Source organism: Paramormyrops kingsleyae, chromosome 11 (genome assembly GCF_048594095.1).
Source record: "Paramormyrops kingsleyae isolate MSU_618 chromosome 11, PKINGS_0.4, whole genome shotgun sequence".
Classification (NCBI taxonomy): Eukaryota; Metazoa; Chordata; class Actinopteri; order Osteoglossiformes; family Mormyridae; genus Paramormyrops; species Paramormyrops kingsleyae.
Genome location: NC_132807.1, coordinates 13,400,504 through 13,420,173, shown reverse-complemented (window position 1 = coordinate 13,420,173; position 19,670 = coordinate 13,400,504). Strand labels below are relative to the sequence as shown.

At 42.7% G+C, this 19,670-nt stretch overlaps 1 protein-coding gene and 1 long non-coding RNA gene across 8 annotated transcripts in view; one reads left to right on the top strand and one right to left on the bottom strand.

Annotated features, from left to right (window-relative positions):
* The window catches only part of LOC111841444 (DENN domain-containing protein 2B-like), a 54,747-nt gene extending 42,322 nt beyond the window's left edge, over window positions 1–12,425 (top strand). For all 3 annotated transcript variants that reach the window (XM_072718073.1, XM_072718072.1, XM_072718074.1), the window contains exons 15-20: window positions 5,429–5,606; window positions 7,713–7,754; window positions 9,088–9,199; window positions 10,034–10,273; window positions 10,788–10,874; window positions 12,175–12,425. In XM_072718073.1, the coding sequence (XP_072574174.1) occupies window positions 5,429–5,606; window positions 7,713–7,754; window positions 9,088–9,199; window positions 10,034–10,273; window positions 10,788–10,874; window positions 12,175–12,209 (694 nt within the window). In that variant the 3' untranslated portion in view covers window positions 12,210–12,425. The remainder of the gene's footprint in view (window positions 1–5,428; window positions 5,607–7,712; window positions 7,755–9,087; window positions 9,200–10,033; window positions 10,274–10,787; window positions 10,875–12,174) is intronic.
* LOC111840427 (uncharacterized) lies at window positions 9,427–18,557 on the bottom strand. Of its 5 annotated transcripts, XR_011993800.1 has the most exons (4): window positions 16,245–16,701; window positions 15,807–15,870; window positions 13,576–15,703; window positions 9,427–13,382 (listed from the first exon to the last, which is right to left on the bottom strand). It is a non-coding gene; the product is annotated as an uncharacterized lncRNA (long non-coding RNA). The 5 variants fall into 5 exon arrangements; XR_011993798.1 differs by lacking the exon at window positions 16,245–16,701 and adding an exon at window positions 18,498–18,557 and having other exon boundaries at window positions 9,427–15,703; XR_011993796.1 differs by having other exon boundaries at window positions 9,427–15,703.
* Window positions 18,558–19,670: the final 1,113 nt, after the last annotated feature.

Genomic DNA, 19,670 nt, shown 5'->3' with positions numbered 1-19,670 from the left:
AGGGATAGGAGACCTGTCCTTAAAGGGGCGCCTTATCAGGGATAGGAGACCTGTCCTTAAAGGGGCGCCTTATCAGGGATAGGAGACCTGTCCTTAAAGGGGCGCCTTATTAGAGATCAGAGACCTATCCTTTAAGGGGCACCTTATCAGAGATCAGAGACCTGTCCTTAAAGGGATGCCTTATTAGAGATCTGAGACCTGTCCTTAAAGGGGTGTTTTACAAGAGATCAGAGACCTGTCCTTAAAGGGGCGCCTTATCAGGGATAGGAGACCTGTCCTTAAAGGGGCGCCTTATCAGGGATAGGCGACCTATCCTTAAAGAGGCACCTTATTAGAGATCAGAAACCTGTCCTTAAAGGGGTGCCTTATCAGAGATCAGAGACCTGTTCTTAAAGGTGTGTCTTATCAGAGAGAAGCCAAAGCATGTTTCACTCCTGTGGTAAATGTCCATAAGAACATTCACACATGGAGTCTCAGCAGGGGCAACTAACTACTCTGGGGGCCCCAGGCTGACATGGGTAGGGGGCCCCCAATGTGGGCCATTCCAGCTATTTTTTTGGGGCCGAAAGACATGAGAGGAAATTAAAATTGATGCGACATCAATCTGCTAATCAATGTCAGTGGTGAAACTTACCGATCAGGGTGTTGTCGGTAAAATTCGCCTGTCAGGGGGGGGGGGGGAGCTATTGCACTGGTGGATCCATTGGCCAGATTTATGAAGTTTCACCATTCCCTCTTTTATGTGGCCCTATGCTCTGGCCTTGGATAGCCTATGTCTTATACCGCCCCTGAGGCAAAGGTTAGTCTTGATTTTTTGCATACATTAGTTTAACTGTGTTCTGTCAATGTATTTTTTTCAGAATTTGTCTACCACTCTAGTGGGATAGTAACCATAAGGGAGATGTAATGCTACTTTGTGCCAGTTCATTTAGCAATGAAACAACCGCTACCACTTGACTCCAGTGTGACGTCTCAAAGTAGGAACACTCCACTACAGCCGGGATGGGGGGCAGATATCAGACATGTTGCTGTGGTTTAAATTGCCAAATTATTTTTTAGCCGGAAATGTAACTTCTGGAAATGCTGTCTTGATGTGGCCCCAAGTTTCGTGCTCTATGTGGCTGCCTACCTTTGCCCCCTGAGCCTCAGAAATGATGGTCAGTTCTCCGATACTCTTATCCTAAGCCCAGTGCCTAAAGATTGCCTTGGTTAGTGTGATGCAGAAGATGATCTGCTTCTGGAAGCTTCTCCTGTGGTTGTGCTGTCCGGAGCATAAGCATAAGGTGCTTAGCACAGTGACCTGTAACCTGTAAATCTGTGACCCATCATATTTAAACTGCATTTAAATGAGCAAAACTCCCTGATTGGCTGGGATGTATAACCGCAGCTAAGTGTGGCAGACGGTGGGCAGCGAGGCTGGGGAGACCCCAGAGACCAGCAGCGTAGCCATTGGCTGCAGCTGCTGAATTCCGGGATGGGCTTCCGGTTCTTTCTTGCAGAGAGTATTTTTGAAATAGCAGAGGGCGGTTTAAACAAACATTGGTTTGGGGCCCCGGGGTGGCCAGTGACACCATGTGACGCCATGTGGAAAGAATGTGCTTCCTCTTTGTGCACTTCTCCCCTCGGACTCCTAGCTCTGCTGTCACCGTGAGGCCATGGCTGATAGGGCTGTATGTACTTCTGATGTCCACAGTGTCATTCCTCTGAGAGAAGCTCTGCCTTTTTATTTAATGAGTGGCGATGGGCGTGGTGCAGCCCTTGCCGTTTCATGTTTCCAAACAATGACGTCTGGTGGGGATGCAAGTGATGTTGTCAGCTAAGCAGTGATTTATCGTCTACGATGATCTCTGTAGACATGGATTCGGCCTGAATGACTCTAGCATACTGGCTTCTGACGTTGGCCTTGTCCTTTCGGGGGTGCACGCTTTACAGCAATGTCTGTGTCTTGAGAGTTTCCCCCATCACTCTGGGAACAGCTGCTTGGAAAATTAACTGATAAAACCAATTAGTGTTTCCTAACTGGCTAACATCAAGCCCGCAGAATGCTTCAGCGAAGCTCGTCATGTAAGCTCTGCCGCAAACTGCTAAACATCTACTTCCTTTCAACCCCTCCAAAAGGATGTTCAGCAGGATGTATTTAGAAATTCACTCATATGCCGCATGACCTAAATAGCTAATGTCTTAAGTAAAACAAGGATTTTTTTCTGCAGGTTACCAGCGAGAGGCGAATGCCTCTTGGCCAGGACCCTATCCTTGTGCTCTTTTTTTACTCTGTATATGCCTGAACATGCTTATTCCCGCTGTCACGCAGGAACAGAAAGGATCCATTGACACATAAAGTAATATGTTTCTTCAACATAAAACAGGTACTGAAAGAAGACAGAGCTTCTTTACACCCTTCCCATGAAAAATACACCATGGGAAATATTGTGGCTAATGAGCTGGCTTGGACTTATTTACCCCAGAATGTACTTTAGGCTCCCAGAAAGGGCCAGTCCAAAACCTCACATAGGTTTAATTATTTTCAATTTTCATTTGAAATCCAATTTAGTTTTTATTTTAAAGACATCATTCGTTGTAGTTTTTATATATTTTAGTTTCACCTTAAGTTTCAGTAATTTAATATCTAGTAATAGTCTGAAAGTCATAGAGCTATTTTATGTGTCTTCTTTAAAGAATCCTACTGGAATACAATAATGCAATAATTTCCTCAAAATGGGTAAAACATGTTCCAGGTATTACTGGTGATCATTAAAAGTAAACATCATTACTTTAGCTAAATTGTACTAAGAACAGTAAAGTAAAGGAACTTATAACATTTGTTTATATATTATTTTTCAGTTCATTTTGTAAGGAAAAATTATGTATTTTGTTTAGTTGTAGTTTTTTATTTTATTTTTGTATATTTTATTTCAGTTTATGAAAAAGTTTTCTTGAACTTTTAATCTTAGTTTCCAATTGACGATAACCCTGAAACTACCCATTTGGGAATCTCCCTACCTGTGTGGGAATGGCTGGATTAATAAATTAAAGTCTTGTTATCTTGTTTCACTGAAGCATGCTGATGACTTTTTGATTTGACTCAGCTTCAGCGCTGTTCGCTGCCAAAATGCAGATCTGACCCGCGTTTACATGACTGTGTTACCAGCCAATCACTGACTGGTAACATTGATGATGCATCCAGAGTTGTTTTCTTGCAGCTTGTATCATGGAATTCTGAGACAGTTAGGGTAAGATTGACTTTGATCATGTTTATGTAAACATGTGAAGCTGCTGCCTGTACAGACACATGCTGCATTTGTAGATATGACTGTAATACAGGCAGCTCATTTGCCTTTGCTTGCTGCACCCACTGTTTTGTGATGCTTTGGTGATGCCAGGCGGCACATGTTTACATACATCAGTAAGTTATAGATTAACGTAGGTTGTGTTCTGCTGTTCAGAAATGCCCCCCCCCCCTCCGACACTGCTTTTCTGCTCTCCCAGCATGCTGTGAAATGAAACCTTCAAATATGACAACGATACACGAAACAAGTGAGCAGCAAATCTGGTGTGAAACGAGGGTGTTAATCAGGAGACATGCAGATGGCTCTTGGGGCGGCCAGCTGGGGAGTCACCCCTGCAGCAGCTTAACAGCGGCATTGCGGGAGGGACAGCCTTCTCCTATAAACCTGACTTGACCCTCTATGCTGACGACAGCAAGCTGTAGCATGAAAAACACAGTTTATTACCTCGCAGGGACTGGAAATCGACAAGCACTGAGCAGTGACTCAGCTTCCCAGGTCCCAGCGTCTGTCCTGGCTGAGGAAGCCCTGATTACAGCACTGACTTGAATCCTCTGCACTGCTGTCCTCTTGCAGCCCCCCCCCCCTCCCCACTTTCACGACAATTCCCGGCATGAACCTCTAACCTTGCATCTCCACACTGTGTCCACTAATCCTGCTGAATAGTTGCCCTCCCGATTCCTGATCTGTCACGCTCGTGGAGGCCCAGTCTCTTACAATTGAATCCCTGTTCTTAAGGTCCCCTCCACAAACCAATGGTTGTTCTTCTCACAAATTCTGGTAGCTTCTCTCTCTTATGGGGGTTTTCGATTTCATGCAACTTCTTCCTCCCCATCAGGTCGCTCTCAAAGCTTCCATGTGCCGTTACTAGTGACATCTGCAGTTTAACTAACCCGTGGCTCAGGTTGGGATGCGTTCTCCTCCGGTTCCCTGTTTCAACATGACGCGCGCGGAGGAAGCTGTGAATTTCGCATTGCCCTGGGCAGCTGAAAACAGTACAGCCCAAAGCAGTCGCTGTCAGCGTGTGAAATGCAGGCCTCTTCCCATGTCAGTTATTCAGTCATTCGATCTAATATTACTTTACAGTCTATTGTTGTAAATGTGTTTAATACATGCATTTAATTATTCCTTAAGCTCACTGCTTGTGTTCAGTGAGCGATGTTTTCTTGGAGGTGCATTATGTGGTAGAACTATGAAGAAGATGTTGGATCACTTGCTTAGACATCAGTGTGAAGAAGCGGCTCTGAGGAGAGTGTGCAGTGTCGGACACGTATGCAGGGATACGCTGCCCAGCATCACTGCAGGATGCCTGTTGCTGGGAGACCGCAGTGCCTGCAGCCAGGACTGTGACACCCGTTATTATGGTTGTAGGCTGATCCTTCACCCCGTCTCTATTTATATACACTGGGTATCGTGAGAAAGCAAAAGTGCTACGCATGTATGTCGGGGGGGGGGTTACGTTACACTCTGCTGTGTTTGCTCTAGACATGTCTGTGTGATGCTGTAACCAAATGGGGCACATTTATACACACTAAATGCTAGTTGGAAAAGAGTTATTACTTAGCTATCCAGAAATAGTGTAATGCTTACGTACTGCGGGGTAACACCATGCGTCTCACCCTTCACCCAGGCGCTGTGAGGGTCTGGGCTTTTTATTTTGGTTTCACTGAAAAACCTTTACAATGTGGGATGCCGGGGGGGAGGGGTTGACTGACCCCGAACAACAGCACGTCATGGGAAGGCTGATGCACTGTTCGAGGCCGGTTTGTTAGACTGCTTTAAAATACACCAACTGTGGAATGTAGTCGCCTTTGTTTTTTTTCCTTCCTTTGTTTGCTGACACCAAATTAAAGGGGATGGTGCATTGTTAATATTAACCTGCTTTGTGATTCAGATCAAGGTATCAGGCTGTTTTCTCTCGTGTGTAAGAGATTTCGTATAAAAGAGGACGATTTGTGTGTGTTTTCACACTGCTGGTTTATTGACGCTTCAGTGATGCTGACCTAGGATGGGTTCAGGAACACATGATTGGCAAGGACGACTTTTGAGCTAAAGCCTGTTAACCTTACAAGACATGGTTGTGTAATTTGCGTGTAACAGACGTTCCTTATTGGCTGCCCCGCCTTGTGTCTCCGCCCCTGCAGCACACTGTCCAGCTGTGTGCACGCGGTGGCGGCCCTCCTCTACCCCTTCTCCTGGCAGCACACCTTCATCCCCGTGCTGCCCTCCTCCATGGTGGACATCGTGTGCTGCCCCACGCCCTTCCTGGTGGGGCTGCTGTCCAGTTCGCTGCCCAAGCTGAAGGGGCTCCCCGTTGAGGAGGTATGTGCCCCCTCCCCCGCCCCTCACCTCATGTTCATTCATACAATAAGCTACAGTCCAGTCTATTATGCAATTACTTATTAATTCTGTTTTAAATATCGCATCATAAACATGTTCTTCAGTGTTGCATTATTCTGCACCTGTGACTGAGCAGGACTTTTCACTCGCACCTCTGTATGTAACATTTTCACACCCTGGAGTTTGAGCAAACCTTTTGTTTTTTACTTTGTTTCGAAAACATTGTCCTACACTGGATTTGTCCCACACAGGAGGGTTTTTTGACTGTTGTCAGCAGCAGAGCTTGTCGTTTTTTTTGTTGTTTTCTCATATAACTCCCCAAATATATATCTAGATGGTGTTTCTTTAAGCGTTGCTAGGGAGTGAATATGAGGCCTTTTACACTGAGCATCAGTTTGAGTGTCTGTGTTCTCATTAAGAGTGTATCTTTATACCGGAGGCAGAATACATTTGAGAAGCTGCACCCAGAGGTCCACAAGTCAGTTGGTGCTTTTTCCTGGATGTTCGTTGTTCATTAGCTGCTGTCTGACACACCATCGGCAGGGACAAATTCACTTCTACTTTCTTTTCTGCTACAGCAGCAAATGCCCTTTTCTGGTGGTTTCTGGTGATGAGTAAACAATCTTTAGCCTGTAATTTGAAGGCTGTGATTTTTCAGTTTGAAGACTTAATAATTTGAAATCATGGGTAATGTTAGCACGCTAACTTTTCATCATGAAATTGCAGCAACTAATGGACATGAAGCTGATATAAGCTCTTTCTGTATTTCTGTGTTACTTCCATGTCAGTAAATGTTGCTCTGTTTGATGTGTAGCTCACATTCCTCTGTTTCCTGACCTTGATTTGGTTATTTAATGTGAAAGGCACAGAGTAAGACTAAAGATAGTGTTCCTGTGTTTTCACACTGTCACCACTAGAGGGGTCACCTGATTATGAATAGCCATTAGCAGGACATGAGCGACACTGAGTTGCAGTTTGAATGCATAAATCATGTATATGGAGGAAGTTGCTGCCTTTGGTGTGCTGTCAAGTGTGCTGAATTCAGCAGCAGAGAGATTACATATGTATTGCACAGAAGCAGTGCTGTTTGTTTACCACAGGAGAGACTTTTAATTAGTTTTTAACTTGATTGCTCTGGTACAAGGCATGCTCTCTGTTAGACCAAAAGCAGAGTGGATGGAGTTTATTTTACATCCATCCATACAACTTCCATGACCACTCATGCAGTACAGGGTCCCTACAAGCCTGGAGCCTATCCCAGGCAGCACCCTGGAATACCCTGGGTGGGATGCCAGTCCGTCGCAGGGCACAGGCAGGGACACCCTGGGTGGGATGCCAGTCCATCGCAGGGCACAGGCAGGGACACCCTGGACGGGATGCCAGTCCGTCGCAGGGCACAGGCAGGGACACCCTGGGTGGGATGCCAGTCCGTCACAGGGCACAGGCAGGGACACCCTGGGTGGGATGCCAGTCCATCGCAGGGCACAGGGCTGCAGTACACCCTGGATGGGATGTCAGTCCATCGCAGGGCACAGGCAGGGACACCCTGGGTGGGATGCCAGTCCGACGCAGGGCACAGGCAGGGACACCCTGGGTGGGATGCCAGTCCGTCGCAGGGCACAGGCAGGGACGCCCTGGGTGGGATGCCAGTCCTTCGCAGGGCACAGGCAGGGACACCCTGGGTGGGATGCCAGTCCGTCGCAGGGCACAGGCAGGGACACCCTGGACGGGATGCCAGTCCGTCGCAGGGCACAGGCAGGGACACCCTGGGTGGGATGCCAGTCCGTCGCAGGGCACAGGCAGGGACACCCTGGGTGGGATGCCAGTCCGTCACAGGACACATACTGACAAATACAATTACAGACTGAGGAGAGTTTAGGGTCATGTATTTGCCAAGATTATTAAACACAATAAATATATAATGGAGACAAAACTGTTTGTGCCTCACCATTAGCTTGTACACAAAACTTGTTTTCATGATACGTCTGTTTTTGTAATGCTGATTTGTAATGTCATTATTATATTAATTTCTGTCTCTTGAAAGATTTAACAGAGTATGTATTGCTTCCTGTGTCCTGTTTTTTCCAGGCACTGATGGTGGACTTGGGAACAGACCGTTTTATTAGACAGGTCAGTTTAAAAAATGAATGTACATTCATACAGTATCAAACGTATCACAATGGCACATATTATATACATAGACACATACATAGATTGCTTATCATTGTATTCCCTGGACGGAGAACACATGCGGCTTTGGGACTGGCCGCCTAAAACACTTCCTCAGTAGCCAAATAACTCATGTGTTTAATGGATCTTTTTCAAACATTATAGAAACATGCTATGGGTGATGAACTGGAAATTATTCAATTTTGGAAACATCACCCCAAGATTGAATCAATGCTGCTTTGTGGCATCAAAGGGAAGGGAGATGGATCCTATTTCCACTTCTCAGAAACATGAAAACCTACATCTGATAGACCCAAACAGGAACAGGAGCGATAGGTAACAGCAGAAAAGGGAGGCTGGCAGACGCTGACTTGAACACAGTAATTGGAAATTTTTGTCAAACTTCCCAGGAACATTACGCTGGTCAGTGATTCTTATACTGTGGAGCATGAGATGATTTTCTGAATATTCTTAAAGTTCATACGATCGGCAACCCTGCCATTGACAAATTTTTATTAGTAGCAGTCTGGTAGTGGAAATGCATTGTGGCCACGTGGGCTTCGATCGGTACTTGTCAGAGTTTTGTGTCACTAGTAGGGCTCAAAGCATTTGGTAAAAACACATTACCTGGCTTTCACATTTCCAGTTGATCCATCCAGCATATCTAGAAATTGTATAGGTTGCAGTGTGTGGGTGGAGTAAGGATTAGATGGGTAGGGGGCATCGGGGCTGTACGGGGAACACAGTGCCGTCGTTCCGACAGCATCCTTTCTAGTTTTTTCATTGTTTACGTATAACAATATATCCCTGCACACTAACGTCAAAATTAATCAATGCACTGTAAATCCTGCACTCTGGACAGTTAAGCTAATCCTGATACCAATACATTAAACTGGAGAGCATTCAATCACATTTTCAGTTAACCACCAGCAGCATCTTAGGCATTAAAATCATGCATAAACCACATTGTCATTAGTAAATGTTTAATAAGTGGTGCCTCACCCCCCCTGGGATGTTAGACTGCAAGGCTGTGGCTTAAAGTAACAGAATAACTCTCATGGCTGCTCTCAAGGCACATTAAAGATTCATTCAAGTCTGGGCGTGACATCTAAGCATGGAGTGACACAAAGCTGACCTCTAATCGTGGTTTGTATTCTGCAGATGTTAACATGAGGCATAGTGTTTTGCTGTCAATGTTGTTTTATATATTTTTTGAAAATTTTAATCTTAAACCTGGCTTAATGTGTATGATTTATATAGAAGAGTTAGTAAATATGACATTCACAATGTTTAGATGGATGATGAGGCCACACTCTTACCACGGAAACTTCAGTCTGCTTTGGAGCAGGCCCTAGAGCAGAGGAATGACATCATCAATCAGGACTCGGACAGCGAATCGGATGAAGGTAAGAGGGACACCTGAGCCTTATTACCATTGACCAACAGTGGCACCATATCTCCCCTCTGCAATTGATTACCTTAACAACTGGAGGAAAATGCAGCATTACATCACGAGATACCATTCAATTGAGTGATGTCAGTGATGCAAGGCAACAGCAAAAGAGGAACAAGCCACATATGGTTCATTTTAGTGTGTAAACCAGAAAACAAAATGTGTGAGTGGGATCTGATAACACTTCGACATATTTATTAATATCGTAGGCGACAACTTCTCAGTGACATCTACAAGGTAACATTTTACATATATAACCAATTAGTAAAGAAAACAACCGTCAATCCAATCAGAACTTCTGCTCAGGCTCTTCATACTATGTTGACACTGAAATTATTTGTCACTTTAACAACAAATTATTCATTTGGGTGGGATGAAAGCTGGAAGAGATTAGTTTATGTTCCAAAGTAGCTGTTGATGCAGTTTCCCTGTGATTTAAAAGGACATGATTTCCTTTTCTGTCCAAAACAAGATAGCCTTCTTGTTTTGAAAGTCACTCTGCAGTAGATGATGAATCCTTATAATTGAAACAGTTTTCTGTGTTGTCTTATCTAAAACAGTGTAATATGTTCCTGAAAAGTGTAATCTACGATATTTTATCACGCTAGCTGAATTCATAACAGGAACATGCTCATTTTGTCATGCCCTGTGTCCCAGTGTTTCGCCCGGTCATATATGACATAGGCCCTGTGTCCCAGTGTTTCGCCCGGTCATACTGTATATGACATAGGCCCTGTGTCCCAGTGTTTCGCCTGGTCATATGTGACACAGGCGCTGTGTCTTTCAGAGTGTAACTCCCTGAGCAGTGTGGTGTCGGAGGCCTTTATCCGCTTTTTCCTGGAGACCATTGGGCACTACTCGCTGTTCCTGACCCAGAATGAGCGGGGTGACCGCGTCTTCCAGAGAGATGCCTTCCGCAAGTCTGTGGCTTCCAAGAGTGTCCGTCGCTTCTTGGGTGTGTTTATGGAGTCCCAGATGTTTGCTGGGTTTATCCAGGACCGGGAGCTGCGGAAGAGCAGGGCCAAAGGTATATGCCATCTGGGTCACAGTTTGTTCTACTCTCTACTGAATCCCATGTCACCAGTCAGGATGTCAGCCCAGCTGTGCTGCTTCCTCCATGCTGGCTTGGCACAGTGCTGAGATAATCTATCCATCTTCCAAGCTCTTATCCAGCACAGGGTTCTGGTCAATATCTGTGTGTAACATATATGTCAGCGCCCTTAATTCATTGACTCTGTAGAGTTTGAGTGCACTCTACTGGTCATATAAGTGTTTGACTGAAGTTCAGAAACTTTCCCAGGAAGCCTGGGGCACAAGGCAGGGTACCTCCTAGACAGGATTCCAGTCCCTCAGAGTTCACACAAAGAACTACACCCTAAAAGCAAGGAGGAAATCCATATAAAACAGGAAACAATCAAACTCCACATGCTCAGATACCCCCAACCCTGAAGGTGTGCAACAACAGTGCTACCATCCATTGATAATTATATATATTATGTTTGGTGCCATCACCTTGTATTAAAAGCAGTACAATGCTGCAGGTCTCTTTGAAGAAAGGGTGGAGCAGTACCTCGAGGAGTTACCTGACACAGAACAGAGTGCAGTCAACAAGTTCCTCAGAGGACTGGGTAAGTAGAGCACCATGCACTCCTGCTTCATTAGGGAGACTTTTTGACAGTTTTTTGGAAGGACTCTAATTATCCAACTTAACAGAATGTGTTTACTAGTTCAAATATCCCTGGAACATATGGAGCTTCACCACTGTGTGAACTAACAGATTGATTAATAATAAATTAATATGCTGGTTGAAATGTCTCAGGGCAGGGTAGGTTGGAATAAAGACCAGCACTCACAGTGAATGCCCCAGGGCAGGGTACAGTAGGTTGTAATAAAGACCTGCACTCACAATGAATGCCCCAGGGCAGGGTAGGTTGTAATAAAGACCTGCACTCACAGCAAATGTCCCAGGGCAGAGTAGGTTGTAATAAAGATCTACATTCACAGTGAATGCCCCAGGGCAGGGTAGGTTGTAATAAAGACCTGCACTCACAGTGAATGCTCCAGGGCACGGTTGGTTGTAATAAAGACCTGCATTCACAGTGAATGCCCCAGGGCAGGGTAGGTTGTAATTAAGACTTACACTATCAGTGAATGCTCCAGGGCAGTGTAGGCTGTAATAAAGCCTGCACTCACAGTGAATGCTCCAGGGCAGTGTAGGCTGTAATAAAGACCTGCACTCACAGTGAATGCTCCAGGGGTAGTGTAGGCTGTAATAAAGCCTGCATTCACAGTGAATGCCCCAGGGCATGGCTGGTTGTAATAAAGCCTGCACTCACAGTGAATGCTCCAGGGCAGTGTAGGCTGTAATAAAGCCTGCACTCACAGTGAATGCTCCAGGGCAGTGTAGGCTGTAATAAAGACCTGCACTCACAGTGAATGCTTCAGGGCAGTGTAGGCTGTAATAAAGCCTGCACTCACAGTGAATGCTCCAGGGCAGTGTAGGCTGTAATAAAGCCTGCACTCACAGTGAATTGGTCCAGGGCAGTGTAGGCTGTAATAAAGACCTGCACTCACAGAGAATGCTCCAGGGCAGTGTAGGCTGTAATAAAGACCTGCACTCACAGTGAATGCTCCAGGGCAGTGTAGGCTGTAATAAAGACTTGCACTCACAGTGAATGCTCCAGGGCATGGTTGAATATTGAAGCAGTGTAACAGTATTTCTCCATCGCTGCTCTGAAATAGGACAAGAGTGCGACACTCAGGGACCATGTTCTGCTCTTGAATTGCTGCTTCAAGGACTTTTCTGAGCTTGGGAGGCAGAAATATTTGCCATGTCCATAACATCATGCCTTTATTAAAGCACAGTTCTTTGCCTAGACAATCTCTGAAAATGTCATCTTTGAAATATTAGTTTGTATGTTTTTTCAGGAAGTAAAATGAAGTTCCTTCACAAGAAGAATTAAAGAAGTCATCGTACTTTGATCTGTAACCATATGATGAATAATGTGGATCTTGCTTTGTACAAACTCATTGGCAGAACATGCACTCTTTATGGAACCCATTACTGATTCTGTACATGTTGTTGTACTTCTGATAAAGAACCATTGTAAAGGACCGTGATTCAGCAGAATGTGCATCTGTTAATAAACTATACCCATTACATGTCTATTTGCAGAGAAGCATGACTGAAGAATGGTATTGGAGAATACTTGCAGAACAAAAGTAAACCATTAAGTTCTTGAATTATGATGAAGAGAATGTAACTAACTTTGAATACTGGTTTTTTATTTTTCATGTTTTTTTTCCTCATAATTGATATAAGTATTTTAAATGAGTAAATCCCATGCACTACAAAGCCCAGAAGGTTTATAAATACACAAATGTACACAAAGACAATACTCATCTGGCACCTGTGATTACTATGGTCAAGGTAAATAAACTGCAAAGCCGAATTATTTTCCACTCGGGAGAATTAGTATATGTGGTGCTTATATCACTGGAATTCTGAGCCTTGGTTCATGACACGAACCACCTGTCACAGAGGTAATATTACACTTCTCAAAAACTTACAGCAGAACTTATAATAAGTACCAGAACTACCCAGTCCAATAATATGAACCTATTTTCAAACTGCTGGAGTTTTTTTTTAAATTATCTGTATCTTTGCAACTTTAGGTGTCATCTACAGTAGCAGAAATTGAATTTTATGCTTCAGAGACCCTTTATAGAATAACCAAATGTGGTGCTGAAAACCCATCTGGGTGTTTCCACAAACCCACACAGCTAACGGTGGATCCCCCCCCACTCCACACACATATTTTGTGCAAATTTATACACACCTCACTACCAAATGCAGCTGAGGGGGATGGATCTAGTGCCATGACATAAAACAGAAGCTTGATTAGCAGGTGCTTGCAGCAAGTAAGCAGTACCAGGACACCTCACAAAACACAAAGCATAAAAGCTAAACAAAGCTGTACAAAAATACTCCATATATCCCATTTATTCTTTAAAACTGTCCATGTCATGAGCTCACAAGCCCCTCCCACTTCCGTAATCTTCTCCTCAGCCTTCCTGCTGAAGAACTTGGCCTTCACGATGACGGGCCTGCTTTGGGAGTTTCCCTTTGCCCAACACTTTGAAGTAACCATGTGAAAACAGAATTACAGGGAAGCATAAGACACAGTGCTCCCTAATGATCAAGCAAGCAACAGCACAGAGCGTTAAGGTTTGTCAATAAAGCCCTATTACCTAATATCCACCGCTAAGATCATTTGAACAAAAATCTCTGTAGGGAATTTGAGTTTGGAGTATTGAAGGTACCATTACCATTAGGTACTGGGTATCCCCTGAACTGATGATTGACCTCACTTTCATTTCCATGTCAGGTTTCTGCCATTTGATTGTAAAATTTCACTTTTTCTGTGAAAAAACTGAGGGTGAAATTAACCAGTGTTTCTGGTCAAACCACCATAATCCTTAATTTCAGCGTGATGTTTGAAAGAAATCAAAAATGTTGCCAAAAAGAGTAAGAAATATCTATTAACAAGAACTGTGAAAACAAATATAAATGAATTCCTGCTGTAAAGTAAAAATACAAAGTGCTTTGTTAACTGTATCAGTCTAGGTGGGATGTTGGATGGAAGAAACTTAGCTGCAAAAATGACCAAGCAGAGCAGTCTGACAATTTAATATCCTCAACAAAAATGCTCACCAGTCAGTTCGAAATATGCAAACTGGTGCCTGATATTAAAACAACCCAAATTTAAACCGAAGTTGGAAACACTAATCTCACTATAATCAACCACATGACTTGTAGGCAGGAACTTTTTCCACTTCCACGCAGTTTCCATTTAACGGTATATATAGTTCAATGTCTATTTTAGTCCTTTTTATCAACTGTTGATATTTCAAGGTTTTTGAGATGCAGAATTCTTTGCAGAAAACTATGAGGAGAATTTACATCAGATGGAAGATGGAAAAATCCACCATGAACCAGACCTACCCAAGGAACACGGGGCGATGGCCAAAAAGCACCCCGCTTAGTCCATTATGGTAAAATACACAGAATTAAAACTCAGGCACATGCCAAACCAGCATATTCCCTCTGCGTGTACATGCCTGATTTATAACAGTGAAGATGACACCTTTCAACAGCTTTTTAAAAAAAAAAAAACAATTTCAGTGATATAAAAAAAAATCAGTGGATAGCACTTAACTCTTAAGTTAAAACTCCTCACAGACTCATGGAAGGAATCCCAGAACAGTCCCTATGCCAGTCTGCTGCAACAAAGCATGACTTTTCACTTACTGCTTGCATGACCTCGATGACGGCGGCAGGACCGTCTGGCTTCTTGCCATAATTAACTCTGGTCTGCTCACTGACCATTTTCCAGAGCTTGTCCAGGTTGATGGTTGGGCAGAACATCGAGTTCCTCTTCAGGTGCTAATGTCTCATACCAACCTTTCCGAAGTAACCCGGATGGCTGGGTGTGATGAGCACAGCTGATGTCAGACAGCAAAAGCAAACAGAAAACACGCTGACAGAGGAGGCGCGCAGTCCTGAGGGTCCACATCACTACTCATCCTCACAGAAACATCTCCTACACGACATAACGCATCTTTGGGGCAAAAATGAAATCCCAAACTTGAAAAATAAAATTTAACTATAAGGAAGGGTACCACCCGTCAGATTAAGTATCTCTTACACTAGCAACTCAGTGATTGAAACTCTAAAGAGATGATGACCAATCCTTTCCGTAATGACGCCTAAAGAAAGGCGGACCGTCTCAAGAATCTAGTTTCCAACTATACATTTAATGTCACTTTGCACAATGGATGTCTACTGAAATGAATTAAGACACTATACCGTGGTGCTGCCTCACAAAAGCCGCTGCTGCATAGAGACTCCAAGGCAATGGCAAATTTCAGGATGAGAATCTAACCTCAGTCATGTTGCAGACCAGCAGAAAACGTTATGCCCGAGTCCTGAGCTGGAGATCCTGACAATGACTCAGAAAACCACACCAACATTCAACACAAACTATTAGTTCAATAAAGGTACACACTCACAATGGATGAAGATACAATGAATCATGAAACAATAAAACAGTATTTGCCAATGATCTGTTACTTCTCAAAGTTTCTTTTATAACATTTTGCATATAAAATGTACACATGTACATCATTCACTACTTTCCTTCAGAAGCCCAAGCCTTGGTTTTGTGAAAGACCCTGGCACGATGCCTCATGTTATCAAACATGCGAGGCACCTAATGATCCCACATGCCCAGTGTCAGCCTTAATCATCTCCACCCATATAGCCCGCTTTCACACAGGTGCCACGAGCCCCCCGCCCAGCACAAACGGCCCCATACTCACTATTTGTCAAAGTTTATTCTGTGGTGATGCATGCCACCTGCATTACCGCGACCACCAGCACGTTTCCTGTGTTTGCCTGTATGTGATGATAATGAGGTGCCAGTTATTAAGGAGACCATCTCAGAGAGCACACACTCAAGGCAAGAGTAACAGGCAATGGGGAAGGAAGGGGCGCTTGCCATCACGGCCATGCCCATGGCTCACGTGTCCCCTCAGCTTCCTGGTCTTGGAATTTCTGGTCGGCTGGAGAGGAAAAGTAAACAGGAAGTAGGGAAGTAAACAGGAAAAGTGGACAGGAAGGAGATCTTCATCAGAGGCAAGTAGAGGTACTTCTACTACTACTGCTACAACATGCTCACTTCTGACACGGGATGTTATTTCGAACAATGTGTTAACGGACAAAAACGTTCAACAAACTGGCAGTAACAGAAGCGAGACAACTATACAACAAACTACAAATAACCATGTAACAGCTTCAATAGAATATTAACCACCGCACAACTTATTATGCGCCATAAAAGCCACGTTTATTCATGTCCTGTAACTGACATACGGCTATTATGCGTGACTAATGACAGCTAGTTATGTCAATTAACAATGCTCCAATCAGTATTTACCCAGGTACGTAAACTTTGATGTATATATTGTTTTTAGGAAATTCCATGCACTCAGCTCTTCCGTAAACGATGAAATGGTGGAATTTAATATGTGAACATTTCTTGATTACAGACTCACTGTATAACTACTGCGGCGAAAAAGTTTGCCGAATTTTCTTTCGTGCGAATTAGCAACGTCTTCTGCATAACTGACAGCAGCCAGTGATTCCTTTTTTACTCTGGGATCAATCAAGATTTAACTTGAAATGCCAAGAATCTAATGAAAACCTAATGTAAGATACACATACCATCTTACAGATGGACTGAAAAAGCACCGAAATTTGGGAAAGTCACGATTACAACCGAGTTTTCGTGTCTGTACGTTAATATTCGCTAATGCTACAAGGTTGCCGCCTAGTGCCAGGGAGTGGAACACTCGTTGTGAACTTGAAATTCTGGAAACGGAAAGTTAAAATGACCAAGATAAGCGATTAGACGACTGGAAGAGCTAAATTGAAACTCTCAATTTTTCCTGGCATTGTGCAACGCCCAAAAGAAAAAAAACGCTTATATCAGTCAAAAGTTTTTGCACATACTGAGATTTTCTGCTTTTGCATGTTACTCAATATTTATTAGAAATGCACTCAATATTCTTTGCTGACACGCAAATTTACAGTAAGGTCACCATTTGAATACCTTTATTAGCAAGAAACTGTTATATTTTTGATTCCTCATTGAAACCTCAGTCGGTAGTTATAACAGCAGAGAAAATTCGAGGCATTCTTTCTACAAGGGACATTAAATATTGCTCTGATTTATATGATAAAACGGTTAACTAGTGCATTTAAAGTTAAAGGACAGCCTAGAATTTGACTATGCCATCTCCACACAACCAGTTAATAGGATGTCAGACATGCACTGTTACATGCTCTTTACATGTTATAAAGGAAACTTGTTTTATTTGACTTTAATTTAATTTATAGATGTTTGTTCAACTTTCCAATGCTTAACAAGAATAAAAAATTTTACAGTTTATGAAATAAATGGGAAAGTGTGCAAAAACCTTTGACTGCTTGTGTGTGTGTGCGTGTGCGTGTGTGTGTGTATGTGTGTGTATATATATATACCTACATGGAGAAGACAATACGATAACACAGACTCTTACGAAACTTTCTAACCTTGTGAGATTATCAGATAATATTCAATGTAGGCTATGTCTTTCAAAGTATTGTGCAATTATTTACATGCAGCAAATAGCGAGATTATTTAATCTGCTGTATATGTACAATATATTAAAAAATATGTAATATATAGTTCAAGTGGAGTAAAATAACCTATATATTATTGAATTTCGATGTTTCATTTATTGATCTTCAATATGATACAGATGCACTGAAAAATCATATTCAACTTCATAAAAAATATATTCAAGAATATTCAAAATCAGCATCTTAAGTATGTTAAGGCGTCTGATCTCATATACAGGTTAAAGTTTGTCCAGTGATCTGTGGTCATGCGACAATCTAAAAATAGATATAGGTCTATGTACAGGAAAGCCATACTCATCTCTATTAAAGGACCTCACTGGACACAGTCCAGTCTCAGTTGGCCAATCTGTGTGTTGTAGGCAAATAACACATGAACAGCATCTTTAACTTTTGGACTGTGAGCAAAAATCTGTCTGAGAAATCATATCCTCTCGTGGAGTGGAGGATGTTTGAACTTCGCGAGGCCGGTGTTAGTGTATAAAAGCAACTCTCAAGTAGCCCACCGCTATAATGCCCCATGGATGATATCTAGCAAGAAACTATGACTATTTAACAAGGGTGTGGGTTTGATTTCAATGTTAGTAGGGACCAAATCTTTCCCGAATCCCCTCGCGCCCCAAAACACAAAATATTGTTTCAGACATATTCCTACTGCCCACACCCACATCAGCACTCTTGTAATAAAGATACTGCCTACGATCTCAGATTCAGTAAGTGGAACCTTATAGCTGTCATTCATTACAGTTTATGCAGTTTATCGCCATGCATTTATTCAGTAATCAGTAATGAATAAAGAAAGCACATGAGTACAGGGAAGATCTGAAGTCCTGAAACATGAAAGACTGTCGCTGGTCGGGCGCGGAGTTCCGTGCCTGTACGATGACAATAAATATATTCTATTCAGTTCTATTCTGCTAATCATACATTGCTTCAGAGTACAGTTTTCAGTACGCAGCTTTTCGCCTCACTACGGTATAAATCATACCGTTATTTCTATTTCATTTACCTTTCTCTTAGCTGCCCTTGCAGGCTGCGGAAGGGTACAGTGAGTCCAATAGAATGTTACCGTGTATTCTTTATGCGTACTAGTACGCCCACCTAGTGGAAAAACTAAGAATAGCTGGATTTTACTTATAAAACATTTTCAGATTGTTTTGTATTTTATAATCGTATTTATTAAAATGTTTTTTTTCCTGAGTTATCGAGGGTAGAAATGAGGAAGAGACGCGTATTGGTTTTTGAGTTTTGACTTAAACCGTTACTAGTTTAATGATTGCGATAAAGATTTAAGGATTTTTTTTTTAATTGCAGGTGGTATCTAAATATATAAGTCTTGTAACTTAATTTAAATGTATAACATTCAAATCAATCTGCTGAATAGTGTTAGTTTACCTGTAGTTTTCTAGAGATTACATTTATTATTGGGATTCAAAGCTTTTTTTGTTTTCTCATGAGGACCAAGTCCAGTGACATTTGCTTGTTAATATACAGCCACCAGTAACAATAACAACATAATACCACGGCCTGCTCCAGCTATAGGCAAACAGGACAGTTGCGCCCCCCCCCGAATTACCTGTGTTGTGGGGGAAGGGACATGGTCATGAATTTCCTTGTAGGGCAGTATCCCAAGTAAAGCTTTATCTAGGGTCCCTAAACAGGCAGAGATGGGAGATCAAGTAAGCAGTAGTATGTGACATCCATAGGTTAGCATTATTAATATTAAAGTGCAGTGTATGTCAGTGTGTGCTGAGAAGTCTTATTAGACACAATGTAAAAGGACATTCCTGTGGTTATTGGCGTGGGATCTTGGTGTCACTGAGGTAGGGATTGATGTTCTTATTAAAGCAGGTGAATTGCCAGCCTTGACCCACATATGAAGCATCTGCACTTTCAATCTATTATTTACATCTACAGCAACATGTCCTTAGTTTGTCATTGGGTTCATTACTGTGCTTATTGTGTTTATCCCGATTAGGACAAGCTGTTGGAAGAGGGATAGATGAAGAGATGGATGTAGTTTTAATGAGATTGTAGCGAAAGCCTGGGGTGATATCCCAATATCCCAGCAGCCTTTAATGCCTCATTATAGATGCCTGCATTACTATGCACGATCTTTATAGTGATTGTTGAGATAAAATGAACATAACTTCCTTTGCCAGATTACAATTACTACAGGTAA